The sequence below is a fragment of the Hydra vulgaris genome, chromosome 10 (genome assembly GCF_038396675.1).
Source record: "Hydra vulgaris chromosome 10, alternate assembly HydraT2T_AEP".
Taxonomy (NCBI): Eukaryota; Metazoa; Cnidaria; class Hydrozoa; order Anthoathecata; family Hydridae; genus Hydra; species Hydra vulgaris.
The window spans coordinates 50,832,725-50,846,556 of record NC_088929.1 but is presented as its reverse complement, the minus strand read 5'-3'; the positions used below and the strand labels follow the sequence as shown (position 1 = coordinate 50,846,556).

Sequence of the window (13,832 nt, the reverse complement as noted above, 5' to 3'; positions counted from 1 at the left end):
ATATATGTATATATATATTTATGTATATACATGTATATATATATATGAATATATATATAATGTTTACTTATAATAATTTTTTTTCATAAATATCAATTATATTAGAAAAACACAATTTGCATTATCCCCAAAACCAGGTTTTGTGTATATATATAAATATTAGGGTGGAGCGATTTTGAAAATTTTTGAAATTTGATTTGCCTGAGCAGCAAATCAATATCTTTTGGTGAAAAAAGAACCTTACTCTTTTTTTTTTTAGTTTAGATGATTTCTTGAGGTTCCTCTTTGGATTCTAAATTTTTGATGGGTCCTAATATTGTTTAAATTTTTTTTTTCTAAACTATGTCAACTTGATACTTAAAAGAAGCAAAATAATATGCTGATTTTGAAAATAATATTTGTTTTTATTAAAAAATTAAAATTAAAAAAGTAGAGTTGTTTTTTTTATTAAAAACCCCCGTCCTTAACAAAACGGGGGTTTTAAGGTATATATTTGCAAGTATTTTTTTGACTAAAAAATTTTTTCAATAAAATTATTATTTATGAAACAAGCATTTTTTTCTGCTTTTTTTGAGTCCAAGGTTGATATGGTTTAGAAAAAAAAAAATTCAAAAATATTAGGACCTGTCAAGAATTTAAATTCCAAAGAGGACCCTCAAGATCTCATCAAAATCAAAAAAATTTTTTTACTTTTATCTTATAATTTATAGACATCGATTCGTGTCTCAGTTATATTGGTTTTTAAACTCTTTTTTTTTTTGCTATGAAAATCGCTCCACTCTAATATATATATCGCCGTGGATAGCCTACCGAATGTCGGTAGCCAAAAAAATAAAACTTTGCCTACCGAAAGTCCGTTTTATTGGCTAAAAATGTCACACGTCAAAATAGTATTTATCAACTAATAAAAGCGCTTTCGGTAAAATAAAAAAAATTAACAACTCACCTCGACTGTCACGTGTCAAAATAGAATTTATTAACCAATAAAAAGCGCTTTTGTTAGAATAAAAATACTGTTAGCCTGCCGTTTAAAACGTGTAAAATATGTAAAATATTTTAAAAAATATGTAAGATATTTCTTAAAAAAATAATTTACACATACGTTTTAAAAAATTAATATATCTAAAATATAACGACGAATTAAAGCCCAATGTGGAATTAAAATGTTTTTAATTTTTTTTTTCAATATAAAACAGTGAACTTTTACTTTTAAAATTACAATCTGTTTGGTTCAAAGGTTTCAATGCAATAGCACGCGTATGCGCTTTTTTTATTTAATTTTTTTAAACACCCAATAAAATGATTGGGTGTACGTATTAAGTGGGGTATACGATAATGATAAAATAAACAAGATTGTTAGATCAATTTCTGCTTCGGAATGTTCTCCTTCATAAAGTTCCTTAAATCACTTGTTGTTCCTCTAAATTCTAGTTAAACTGATTGTTTTAAAATTGCTTTTCTAAACGTTGGTCTTTAATACTTGCTGTGAGCGTGTAACATTAATTGACCATCAACCATCGTTCACACATTAGAGTTTGTATACTTCCATTAGGTTGCGTATAGTAAATACTTCGTTTATAAATAAATTCAGATATTTTTACACTGTAATTGAGTAAGTAAAAACGCATGGGATTATTTATTAACCTAATAAAAGAGTTTAATTTATTACAAAACAGAACTACCGTCTTATCTTATGATTTGAAAAAATAATGCAGGTAGTTTTTATTTTTCTTAGAGATATTTAAGAAAACTTCTAAGACAAATTGTGTGACCGTATCAATGTTATTATAAAAGTAATTGTTATAACAACACAATTCAAATCCGCGTAATATTTTTGGCGTCAGCTTTGCTGATGATACAACACTTTGTTGATGATACAACACTTTGCTGATGGTACAACACTTTGCTGATGATACAACACTAGCGTAATATTTTTGGCACAGCTCAGGCAAAGTGCCAAATAAACTACTATTAATTAATTTTAATTGATAGTTATGCACGACACCTTAATCAAATGTTCTTAATTTTATGACTCATTAAGGTGTTGGCGTTGATCATTAGTAAGACGGTATGAAAATTTTTTTTACATTTAAAAAGAGCTGTAATTAGTTTTAAAATATGCTATATGTACAGAAAAATATACTTAAACAGAGTTTTGAATTTTGTACAATTTAAACATATTTGCAGGTTTATTTATACTTAAATCTACATATTCTATATATAGGTTTATTTATAGTTGAATCTACATAATCTACATATATATATATATATATATATATATATATATATATATATATATATATATATATATATATATATATATATATATATATATATATATATATATATATATATATATATATATATATATATATATATATATATATATATATATATAGTAAAATAACACTTTACTAACTTGAGCTTCTACTGTCAGTTTCTCCTTCAGCAGGATCATCAGGAACCTGGCAGTAGAAGCTCAAGTTAGATATTTGTTTTTTTTGTACAAATCTCTCTCTCTCTCTCTCTCTCTCTCTCTCTATATATATATATATATATATATATATATATATATATTTATATGTTCGCATGTGTATATATATATATATAGTCTAAAAGGTTGGACAAAGCAAGGAACTGCATCTCCACAAACTTTAAATAACTTCAACAAATATTGCCTTGGTTTTTAGTTTATAAATTACAAAGTATGAAACTTTTGTAACTTATTTAACGAAATGCACCACGAGAAGGTAAACCATAGGACTTAGCATTTCATATTTCTAGATTAAATACAAAACAAAAAACAAATAAAAACAAAAAAGGAAAAAATGTTGTTACTAAAAAACTGTTTTTTTTTTCTTTCTCTTTTTCTTTAAAACTATTTCTTTTTATTTTATAAGATTAGATTTTTATTTATCTTAAAGCTTGGATCAAAAAATAGTTCAAAAAATAAAATATGACATCGCATTGAGAGGTTTTATAAATATTTTCACAATCTGTATCTAATCTATACAATCTAAATAATACTACTTAAATATAACTATATAATCAGTAACAATCATACTATATAATACTATTTATCATAATATATAATACTATTTAAATATAACTATATAAACTGTAACAATCAATTTAATATATATATATATATATATATATACAAAAATTATAAAGTTAATACTTAAATCATTATTTTCCATAACAAGTGCGACAAAACCAATACCTTGCTTTTAAAAAGAAATTCTCTTTTTGTCCTACACATTTTTTATGTGACCACAACAAGTATGAATCACATGCTATTGCATTGCCAGTTTTATTTTCTTCGCTTGTGCTCTTCAGGCAAACAGCGCATGGCCATATATGTTGATTTTTTTTAGCCTTGATTACTTTATCAAGTGCTTTCCATGCATCTGAGCTAAAGTATATTTGCAATGAAGAAAGCAACTCTAATGCACTTTCATCAAGTATAGATGATGGAATACAATTCGGTCTTTTTTCTACAGCACTCTTATTGATAAGGGTACCAGAAAGAGCTTTCTGTACGTCGTCAGCTTTTAAAAACCAACTAAGCATCACTATAACAAAACCATTTAATCTTAATAACTAATGCTGTAAAACTATCTATTAATAAAAAAATTCATTAAAACATTTATTAAATTTAATTAAGTGGTCACCAATAAAGTATGTCATGCTGTATTTGACTTTTTAATATAGATAGGAGACCATTTCCATTTTTGGACAGTGATTATCATTAAACATATAAGTTTAAAATTGTGCAAGAAAAGTAATCTTCTTAGTACCAGAAAAAAATCTTTTATTACAATTTACTAGTTAAACTCTTTATGGATGACCCTTAATATAAATTAGAAAGAAAAACTTTTAAAAATAACTTGTTATTTATTAGCTTTAAATGTAAAACAATATTTTTAACATACAAGCATGTCTTTTAACAGGTTCAAGTTTTATAAAAGGAACTGGCACATCAGAAGATCGACAAAGACGTTTTTTAGGAAGACCTATTGTTGTATGAGTAGCACCTTTAGGACGTCCACATTGGACAACACTTTGAGGCAAGCAAATCTTTTTTAACTGAGTATCTAAAATAAATGTACAAAATGCTATAATTAATTCCTATTCTTACATAACACTGATAAACAAATAAAATTTTATTGTGCATATCTTGTTAACTAGGTGGTTTTTTAAAACAAATTAAATATGCTGATTTCAAATATGCAAACCATTTTTCAACATCAAGTCAAGTTGTAAAGATATTTGGGTTCAAATCTTTTGTATTTAAGGTAAAGTCCCTAATATTGTCGAAAAAAAAGTTATTCAAAAGTATGTCAACCTGGGTCTCAAAAGAAGCGTATTTTCATAGAGATTTTAAAAATGGTATTTGTTTGTAATAAAAATAAGTACTTTTTGTATTATTGCTGAGAAACATTTTGTTAAAATTTTTATAAAAGTCTTTAGCATTTTTTCACATAATTTTTTTTATCAATAAATTTTAAGTAAAAATATTTATCTTTTCTAAATCTCTATGAAAATACGCTTCTTTTGAGACCCAGGTTGACATACTTTTGAATAACTTTTTTTTCGACAATATTAGGGACTTTACCTTAAATACTAAAGATTTGAACCCAAATATCTTTACAACTTGACGTGATGGTGAAAAATGGTTTGCATATTTGAAATCAGCATATTTAATTTGTTTTAAAAAAACCACCTAGTTAACAAGATATGCACAATAAAATTTTATTTGTTTATCCGTGTAATTAATAAACTCTATTTTCTATAATTATCAATCTCAATTGCATATAATTTTTTTGAAATTTATATATACCTAGAACACCTGCTTCGTCCTGCACAACAAAACATTCTTCTTGGTTTGTTGCAAATTATCAGCAGTAACATATTGCTCTGAAGACTCATTTCTGAAATCGATCTCATTTCTATCCTTTTTGCTAGAGTTTTTAATAAGGTCTACATCGTTTGATGCTCCTGCATCTGAAAAAGTTTGACTTGAGACTATATCAGATACTTTTAAGTCTGTCTCATCAAGTTAATTTAATACCATGACTTTGCCATGCTCCCAACCCTTTTGCAGTTCTTGTAGAAGTTCCATTCTCTGTTCAAAAGAAGGTCCAGTTGACTCTGAAACTAATGTAGCTAATATTGAAGTTGTACGAAGTGCAAGTTTGAATTTTTCGTGCTGAGAAAGGATTGTTTTTTTTCTTGGAGCAACACAAATCTCCACTTAAGACTCCTTAGTTTTAAGTGGAGATTTGTGTTGCTCCAAGAAAAGTATTAAAAACTCTTTGATGCTGACGATAATACTTCATTGCCCACCATTCCAGACATAGCTTGGCATCAAATAGATTCAAACCGAGGAACTGGCGAACTGCAAAGATATGGCGACATGGCAGACCCATTGATTTTCTAAATGTACAACCACACATATCAGAAGTGACTATAAGCATACCTTCACTGCTTTTAACTATATGGTTTTTGACATATTTAAAGCTTTTAATAAAGCGTGGCGTGCTGGTCTTCTCCATAAGATTTCTTCTTACAGTGTATCTGGTAACATCTTTAAGATTATTGAGTTCTTTTTTACCAATCGTAGTATAAAATTTGTCCTCAATGGACAGCACTCCTCTTTATATCCTGTAACTTCAGGGGGTCCTCAAGGTTCTATCCTTGGCACTATATTCTTTTTAATTTACATTAATAATCTTCCAGATATTCTCACATCTTAGGTGGCATTGTTTGCTGATGATACTACCATTTATTCTTATCGTGATAAGAAGCCAACACTCTCTGAATGCTTGGAGGGGACATATGAGCTTGAAGGATATCACTTCTGCTACAGCATGGGGCATACAGTGGCTGGTGAACTTTAATTCAGATAAAACTCAATTTTTTTCAGCCAATCATTATCATAATAATTTAGATCTTCCTATATTTATGAATGGTAATGTACTTGATGAGTCATCTACTCTTCATATTCTAGGATTAACTCTTACTTCCGATCTTTCTTGGAAACCGTATATCAAATCCATTGCAAAATTAGCCTCTTTATTGTGCTTATGGAATACTGCCATATCTGGGGTAAATCTTTTAATAATGCTTTTTCTTTTTTAAACAAAGTGCAAAAACGCATTGTAAACATATGTAGATAATGGTTGGAGGTTGGCTCTTGCAGCCAACCTCCAACCATTATCACATCGTCATATTGTTGCTTTTCTTTCTCTTTTCTACAAATACTATCATGGTTTCCATGGTTTCTGCTCAAAGAAGCTATTAGCTCTAGCTCCAGCAACCAAAACTCATTCTCATCTCGTCATTAAGTAAAGGCACAAGTTTTTACTGTATTTGTCACTGCATGGTCTTTTATTTGTCCAGTTTTTCCCCCCTACAATTCAATTTTTTGGAACGCTCTCCCATTTTTATGTTTTTTTGACTCTTAACCTTAACTCTTAAAGACTTAGAACCTACAACCTTTAAAGTCTTCATTCATAAAAAATAAATATTTGTATATGAATATATAAACTTGTTCATTTCCTTTATACATTTTGTGATTGGTTGATACATTCCTAAATTGACTGTTATCAATATTATTTACAACAGTTGATCTAGGGATGTATCAACCATATCATTAATGTATAAAGAAACACACTAACCACAACTATCTTCACAAAGTACAATATAAACAGGCAGACGAATTTGTAACAGTTTATATGTTGCATCAGAACAAAGGAACTCTGGATATGAATTGTACGCACTGTGCATAATATCGTCTTGAAAAAAAATCCCTTTCAAATTGTTGTCAGAATCTAATAAAACTTCAACATTAGCATCTGAAAATAAAAAAAGTGATTGTTTTAATAATAATTAAAAATAATAATTTATGTAAATAAATAAAGTTTAGAAACATTTTCTGAATGACTGAATAAAAACATTAGAAGCAGCTATTACTATAACAAAGTTGTGTTATCAAATTTTGCTATTACATACCATTTTTTAAAATAACTTAAATTTAACTTTTCATTACGAAAGTTTTATTTGATTTCTGGCAATCAGCTTCAGGGTAAAGCTGATTTGAAGTGTCAGGTTGAAGTTGAAGCTTAATCAGCCTAAATTATTTTCTGATTCTAACATCTCTATCTATATTAATTAATTCAAAGTCAAAAAATATATGAATATTTGTTGCCCTTTAATTGGTAATAAAAGCTAAAACAATAGATACCTATGTAGATACTGTACAGTAAAATCAAAACATCTGTTAAATTTTATCATAGAAAATAAAAAATCAAGCAGGCTTTTTTAGCTGGCATCCCAAGACATTCAAAATGAAAATTTTTTTTACCTGGCATCCTATTCAAATTAAATTATTTTGCGCGGACAAGACTAAAAGATTGGCGGTCGCACACAAAGTTTGTCCACATTTAAAGCAATTTTTTTAGACACACTGACCATGGCAGTTAGCATCTTTTAACTTTTAAAGCATTTCAATAATTTGAGGTAAAAAGCTAAACTTATCTACTTAGAAAAAAACCAATTCTAAAAAGAAAGAAACAAAGTTGTAACGAAATAAAATATTATATTTTATTCATATATTTATTCATTTATAATTTATTCATTAATAACTTAAAAATAGTAAATTCCGAAAAAATATTCATTTTGTAAAACATTTTTAAAACTTTGTATTTTTTTTTTTAGGTAGGTAATTTTAGCTACCGAATTTCATACAATTTGAGGAAAAAGGCAGTATATTTTAACTAAAATTAACTAAAAAACTGCATGATTTTTTTATAAATGTATTTACCACATTTGATCCCAGTCTGAAATTACTTCCTTTATATTGCCGGATTTCCAGCGTTAATATGAAATACTGGAGATAATGAACATAACGATTGCTCTGTTTGAAAAATGTAGTTAAAAACTTATAAAAATTTTTTAAATAGCTCCACAAAATTTAGTCAAAAAAAATTTTGTCTAAAAAAATTACTTTAAATGTGGACAAACAAGGCGTGCGACCGCACACGCTTTCGGGTAAGACTTGATCGGTGCACTCCTAGAATATATATTTACATATACTAAATATAATACATATATTTATAGTTATTATATAATTTTATTTGCATCACTGTAAACAATTTATCTAGATTAATTAATTTTAGATCTAAAAATAAATTTTTTAAATTTAATCATCTAAAATTAGAAGTTATTCATTTAGTCTCACTTGCATAAAATCATTTGAGGGGCAGTTTACCAGTAATTCCTAAACTTTAGGAGTTACTCCTAAACTTTAGGAGTTACTCCTAAACTTTAGGAGTTACTCCTAAACTTTAGGAGTTACTCCTAAACTTTAGGAGTTACTCCTAAACTTTAGGAGTTACTCCTAAACTTTAGGAGTTACTCCTAAACTTTAGGAGTTACTCCTAAACTTTAGGAGTTACTCCTAAACTTTAGGAGTAACTCCTAAACTAACTCTCTCTCAAGCTGATTATAATAATCCTTATCAACATCAAGTTCAGCATCAAGTTGAAGCTGAAACTGTTAATCTCAAAGCTGAGACTGATATGTCAAGAACAATCCCCATTTTCAATTTAATAAGTCAATTTATTAGCTTTCTAAACAAAACCAGAAAGATTCAGAAAATATAGTTTAAATTTGACCTAATAAAACAATATAAAATCAATAAATTACAAATTATTGAGCAATAAAAACAGAAACAAATGGAGAAACATTATTTAAAAACAAGTCAAATTTAAGAGAAAAAAAATAAAATAAAAAACAAGAAGCATTATCAGTTCATAAGACTACTTACTATATTTGTCTTTTAAAGTTGTAACAAAGGTCGTGATATCATTCCTGTTTTCAACTTTCTTAGATGAAGCAGCAATGTTTGAAAGATCTCTTAGAGTGATAATTTTACCTGTGGATTTATTCAACTCTTTTTGTAGCAGTTTTTTGTTCGGCTTTAAATGCATTAACTCTTTAGCTTTCTTGATAGCATAATCTGGAAGTTTTCTTTGATTTGGCAAGTGCTTATAGAGAATCTGAATTTAAAACAAAGATTAATAAAGAAGAAAATTCAGTCCACTTCAAAACAGTCTGTACAAAATTAATTGGTTTATAATGTATGTATGTATGTACGTATGTATGTATGTATGTATGTATGTATGTATGTATGTATGTATGTATGTATGTATGTATGTATGTATGTATGTATGTACGTATGTATATATATATATATATATATATATATATATATATATATATAAATATATAAAAACTATGTTAGTGTATTCTACAAATAGAGTGCTTAATGTCCTTAAAGAACAGAGTAATAATAAATTAGTAAAAACATTTATCTAATTTTTACTGGTCTTCAACAACTTGTTTCACCATCAGCAGGCTCATCAGAAAGCCATGTATATATATATATATATATATATATATATATATATATATATATATATATATATATATATATATATATATATATATATATGCTACTCAACAACATTTTATTACTGATTAAACATGAAGGTAAACCAGTGGTACTTTGTATAAGCGTATACATTCCTGTTTATTTGGATTTAAAATTGCGATTTTCATCTTGAAGTTTTCTGGTAACAGCATCTTGTACAGTATGGCTGTTGCAAACACTTTCAACAACTTTTATAAAACAATACAATGCCCACCTAAAAGTAAAATGAGTTCTTCTTATAGTATCTTGTCTGACTATTTAAAAAATTCTAATTCTTTTTTCTTAATCTAGTGACTGAATATGGTATCTAATTTAATAAAAAAAATTCTAGAAAACAATAAAAGTTTAGATCCCACACACCTTCTTAAACTTAATTATCATGTTACTTCTAAACCTCTTTGTACCATATAATAGTTCTTCTAATAAAGGCTTATTTCTAGGTATCTTTAAGATATTCAAAGTCATTCCTATACATAAAAAATGGACCACACAAATTATCAATCAATTTCTCTTCTATCTGACATTATTCTATAGCTTTTTTTGAAAAAAATCAAAGTCTTTACAAATATAAGTATGGATTTTATAGCAGACACTTAACAACTCATGTACTTGTTAAAACAACTGAAACTATTAAAAAAGCTCTTGACAATAAACTTTTTACATGTGGATTGTTACTTGACTTGGAGAAAGCCTTTGATTCTGTTGATCACTCTAATCTCCTAAGTAAATTAGAACACTATGGTGTTCGAGGTATTGCTTTCCTTTTGTTTTCATCATACTTTCTTAAAATTTTGCAATTTGTCTTCATTAATAATGCCAAATCTTCGCCAATAAAATGCTCCATAAGTATACCCTAAAATTCTGAATTAGGACCATTGCTATTCCTCATTTTTATAAATGATCTTAATATCTAAAATTTTAAAGGCTTATTATTTTGCTGACAACATAAAATTACTCATAACAATCCAACCATTAAAAAAAATTAGCAAATATATTAATCATTTATCCAATCTAGTTACAAACTTAGTCTGTTAAAGCGCAGCACTTTAACAAACTAATTTTTAATACCAACATAACTGAACTTATCATTTACAAATCACATCAATCTAAAAAATATAAAAACCTAAACTTAAAACTAAAATATATAAAAACCTAGTTTTATTAAAATATCTTAGAATCAAAACTGACTCAAATCTATCCTAATCCTCTAGTCTTAAAAACTTAACAGTGAAATTGTGTAGCAGTGAAATGGAATGCTAGCCAAAATGTGTCACTATGTCAATTATGAAACTTAACTCAATATAAACCATTCAATTTTTGGATCACATCTCAGATATGCTTGTCAGATTTAGGAACAAACCAAGTATCATGCATTTTTTAGATTATTTAACCTACAAAACAAAGCTTTAAAAATAATATACTTTCAACAATACAATTTTAATTCTGACATCAATTACTTTCTTAAAAAAAAAATACTCAAAATGTGTGATCTTGAAACAAAAAATAAGTAAACCTCCCTATAATATCTTCAATCTTTTATTAACTTTATATATATATATATATATATATATATATATATATATATATATATATATATATATATATATATATATATATATATATATATATACATATATGTGCATTTGTATATGTATGTATGTATGTATGTATATGTGTATGTGTGTGTGTTTGTGTGTAACTTATATTTAAAAAACTAATAAGAAATTATTTAAATACAAAACAAAAATTTTTTACTTCAGATACTTCATGATAACGTGTATTATTCATTGTATGTAACACTAAAAATTGACCATCTTCAGAAGCTTTAAAATTCAGTTAGAATGGACAGTCTTTTTTAAAAGTTCTATAATTATTAGCACAATCAAAATTCAACATAAGGCTTTTTTATTCGGTTGGTTATTGGATTATAAGTTATAATCCAATAACAATTATAATAAAATATAAATCAAAGTAAATTTCTATACTTTGCTAAAACAATAAAAACAATAACTTACGAAGTTTTACGATTTCCTTTGCCACAATATTTAAATTTTTGACCACCATGAACGCAACAATACTTTATATAATAATACTTAATATCAGCTGCCATTAAAGCAGCTTTTTTAGGAATAGATTTCCTAGCAGCCTCAATAGTTCTAGCATCTCTTACCCACAACTTTATAAAAGAAGTATCTTCGTACTTCCTAATAGCTTCTTTTAAAACTGCAAATGATGCAAAAGAATCAGAGCATGAAAAAGCCATACTTTCGCTAGAAACACAATAAGGTAAGTTATAAAAATATGGTAAAAAAAGATAAAAAATATAAACAAGATTAAATTTTTAACACGTGACATTCTTAGCCAATAAAACAAACTTTCGGTAGGCAAATTTTTATTTTTTTGGCTACCGACTTTCGGTAGGCTAACCACGGCGTGTGTGTATATATATATATATATATATATATATATATATGTAGAGTTCTATGGTCAGCTACGCAACGAGCGCAACATGTTTTTAAAAATTTAACTGACTCATTATATTATAATTTTTAATTTTTTTTTACCTTTACACTCAAATTATCCTTTTTTATTATTATTCACAAAAAAAAAAGGATTAGAAGACAATTTGAGTAAAATAGAAATAAAAGACAGCAGTCAGCTACGCAACGCGCAAAAAAGCTTGTTTTTTTAATTTAAAGTTTGAATTATTTTTTCTCTGAATCTTTAATTTATTTTTTTATAAAAACGTTTTTTTCTTCAAAAACAATTATTTCATTGAAGTTATATTTATAAAAAATTTTTAATATAATATTAATTACACGTCAAATTAAAAGTTTTCAAAAAACTATGCGGTCAGCTACGCAACAATCAGCCACGCAACATGCGAATTTTTATTATAATTCAAATTAAAACCCAAAACAAATCTAAAACTATATTTATAGCTTGTATTAAGAAACAATAAAATTTATTTATAAAGTTTATATAGATAATTTTACATTAAAAGAAACCTGGACCCCGGGGTGGAAAAGGGGGAGGGGGCTTTAGAAGCTTCAGTACTCTCACTTTTTTAAATAATGGGGCTAGGGGGTAGGTAATACAATTTCCTTTTAAATGTACTCTTGATATTTTTATCTGTTCACAACCTTATTATATAAACGTTTTTAAGTCAAGATGTATATAAATACATTCATTTTACTTGCATTTACTTTGGAACTTTGATCTTCAGAGCTTTAAAAGCATCAAGTATTTGGACAATAATTGAACAACTAAAATAATTTAAAAAGCAACAACTAGAAGTTCTTTAAACGTGTAAGCTGTTATTGTTGATCGAAATGTATTAGGGATAAACTGAATAAACTTTCCGAGTTTAGTTGCGCAAAAAAAGTCACCCCAAGAAAACTTGAAAAGTATTGAAAAAAATAAGTAAGACTTTCAATAGAATAACAATAACAGGTAAAAAAAAAACGTTTTAAGAAATCATGCAGTCAGCTACGCAACAATCAGCTACGCAAAACAAATCTAATATTTATTTATGGCTTTTATTAAGAAATTTTTACAGCTTTTTAAGGTGATTTTTAAATTACTTGATCACTGCTAAATGTCTAGACGCTTCTATCGCTTTGATATTATGCAATATTTGGCGAAAGCTGCTCACCTACAACGTTACCATCTAAAACCTGAAAGTAATGACATTTATGCAATTCTTTAATTTTTTTTGTTTTCTTAAAAAAGGTGCTCAAACCAAGAGAGTTGTTTATCTCTAGCTTTTCTTTATCAGTCAGTAATATAACGGTAATTTTTAAATTGTTTGTTGCGGCTGCCAAATCGCTAGCACTATAAATTATATATTTTTCAGTTAAAACATTTTTTCTGGCAACACGTTTTACAGTGGCTCCAATTCCATCCACAACTCCTTTTCCATGCATTGCAGCAAAAAAATGCCGGTGCATTTTAATTGTATGCTTTTTTTCTAAAATTTTCATTGATGCCAAAATATATTTATTATTAAATTGTGATGTTGCGTTGTCACTGAAAATATGAACTTCTGTAATATCGTCTGATAGAAGCTCGATAATTTTATTTATGTTTGGAACAACAGATAATTTTGTATGATCGCTTGAATCACAAACTAGCGCAAAAGATTTAATTTGACGATGCCAAACTGCACATGTAAATATAAAAATGTGATTTTGACCGAAATGAGCTGCTTGCGTTTCGTTTTGGTAAATACAAGTATAATTTTCTGCCCAGTCAACTTGAATAACAGCCTTATTTGAGTCTTTTTGAATCGCTGATTCTATATTAAATTTAAATACGGACGATTGACTGCTCT

At 27.1% G+C, this 13,832-nt stretch overlaps 1 protein-coding gene across 2 annotated transcripts; it reads right to left on the bottom strand.

Moving 5' to 3' along the window:
- Positions 1–3,114: 3,114 nt before the first annotated feature.
- Positions 3,115–11,793, bottom strand: LOC105845879 (uncharacterized). 2 transcript variants are annotated; one of them, XM_065808267.1, is made up of 5 exons: positions 11,515–11,793; positions 11,255–11,363; positions 8,834–9,065; positions 6,684–6,860; positions 3,115–3,575 (listed from the first exon to the last, which is right to left on the bottom strand). In XM_065808267.1, exons 2-5 carry the CDS (start codon positions 11,285–11,287, stop codon positions 3,190–3,192), a joined length of 828 nt encoding a protein of 275 aa, XP_065664339.1. In that variant the 5' UTR covers positions 11,288–11,363; positions 11,515–11,793; the 3' UTR covers positions 3,115–3,189. The 2 variants fall into 2 exon arrangements, 1 of the variants encoding a protein (XP_065664339.1); XR_010641337.1 differs by lacking the exons at positions 6,684–6,860; positions 8,834–9,065; positions 11,255–11,363; positions 11,515–11,793 and adding exons at positions 3,936–4,097; positions 4,844–4,934 and having other exon boundaries at positions 3,418–3,575.
- Between the last annotated feature and the right edge of the window lie 2,039 nt (positions 11,794–13,832).

Bases quoted from the DNA above. Each gene is read 5' to 3' on its own strand.
- LOC105845879 (XM_065808267.1), bottom strand. From the start codon at position 11,287: ATGAATAATACACGTTATCATGAAGTATCTGAA. The intron at 9,066-11,254 runs GTAAAAAATTTT...TTTTAAATTCAG, and splicing joins GTTATCATGAAGTATCTGAA to ATTCTCTATAAGCACTTGCC. The intron at 3,576-6,683 runs GTTAGTGTGTTT...GTTTTGTTATAG, and splicing joins ACTTTGTGAAGATAGTTGTG to TGATGCTTAGTTGGTTTTTA.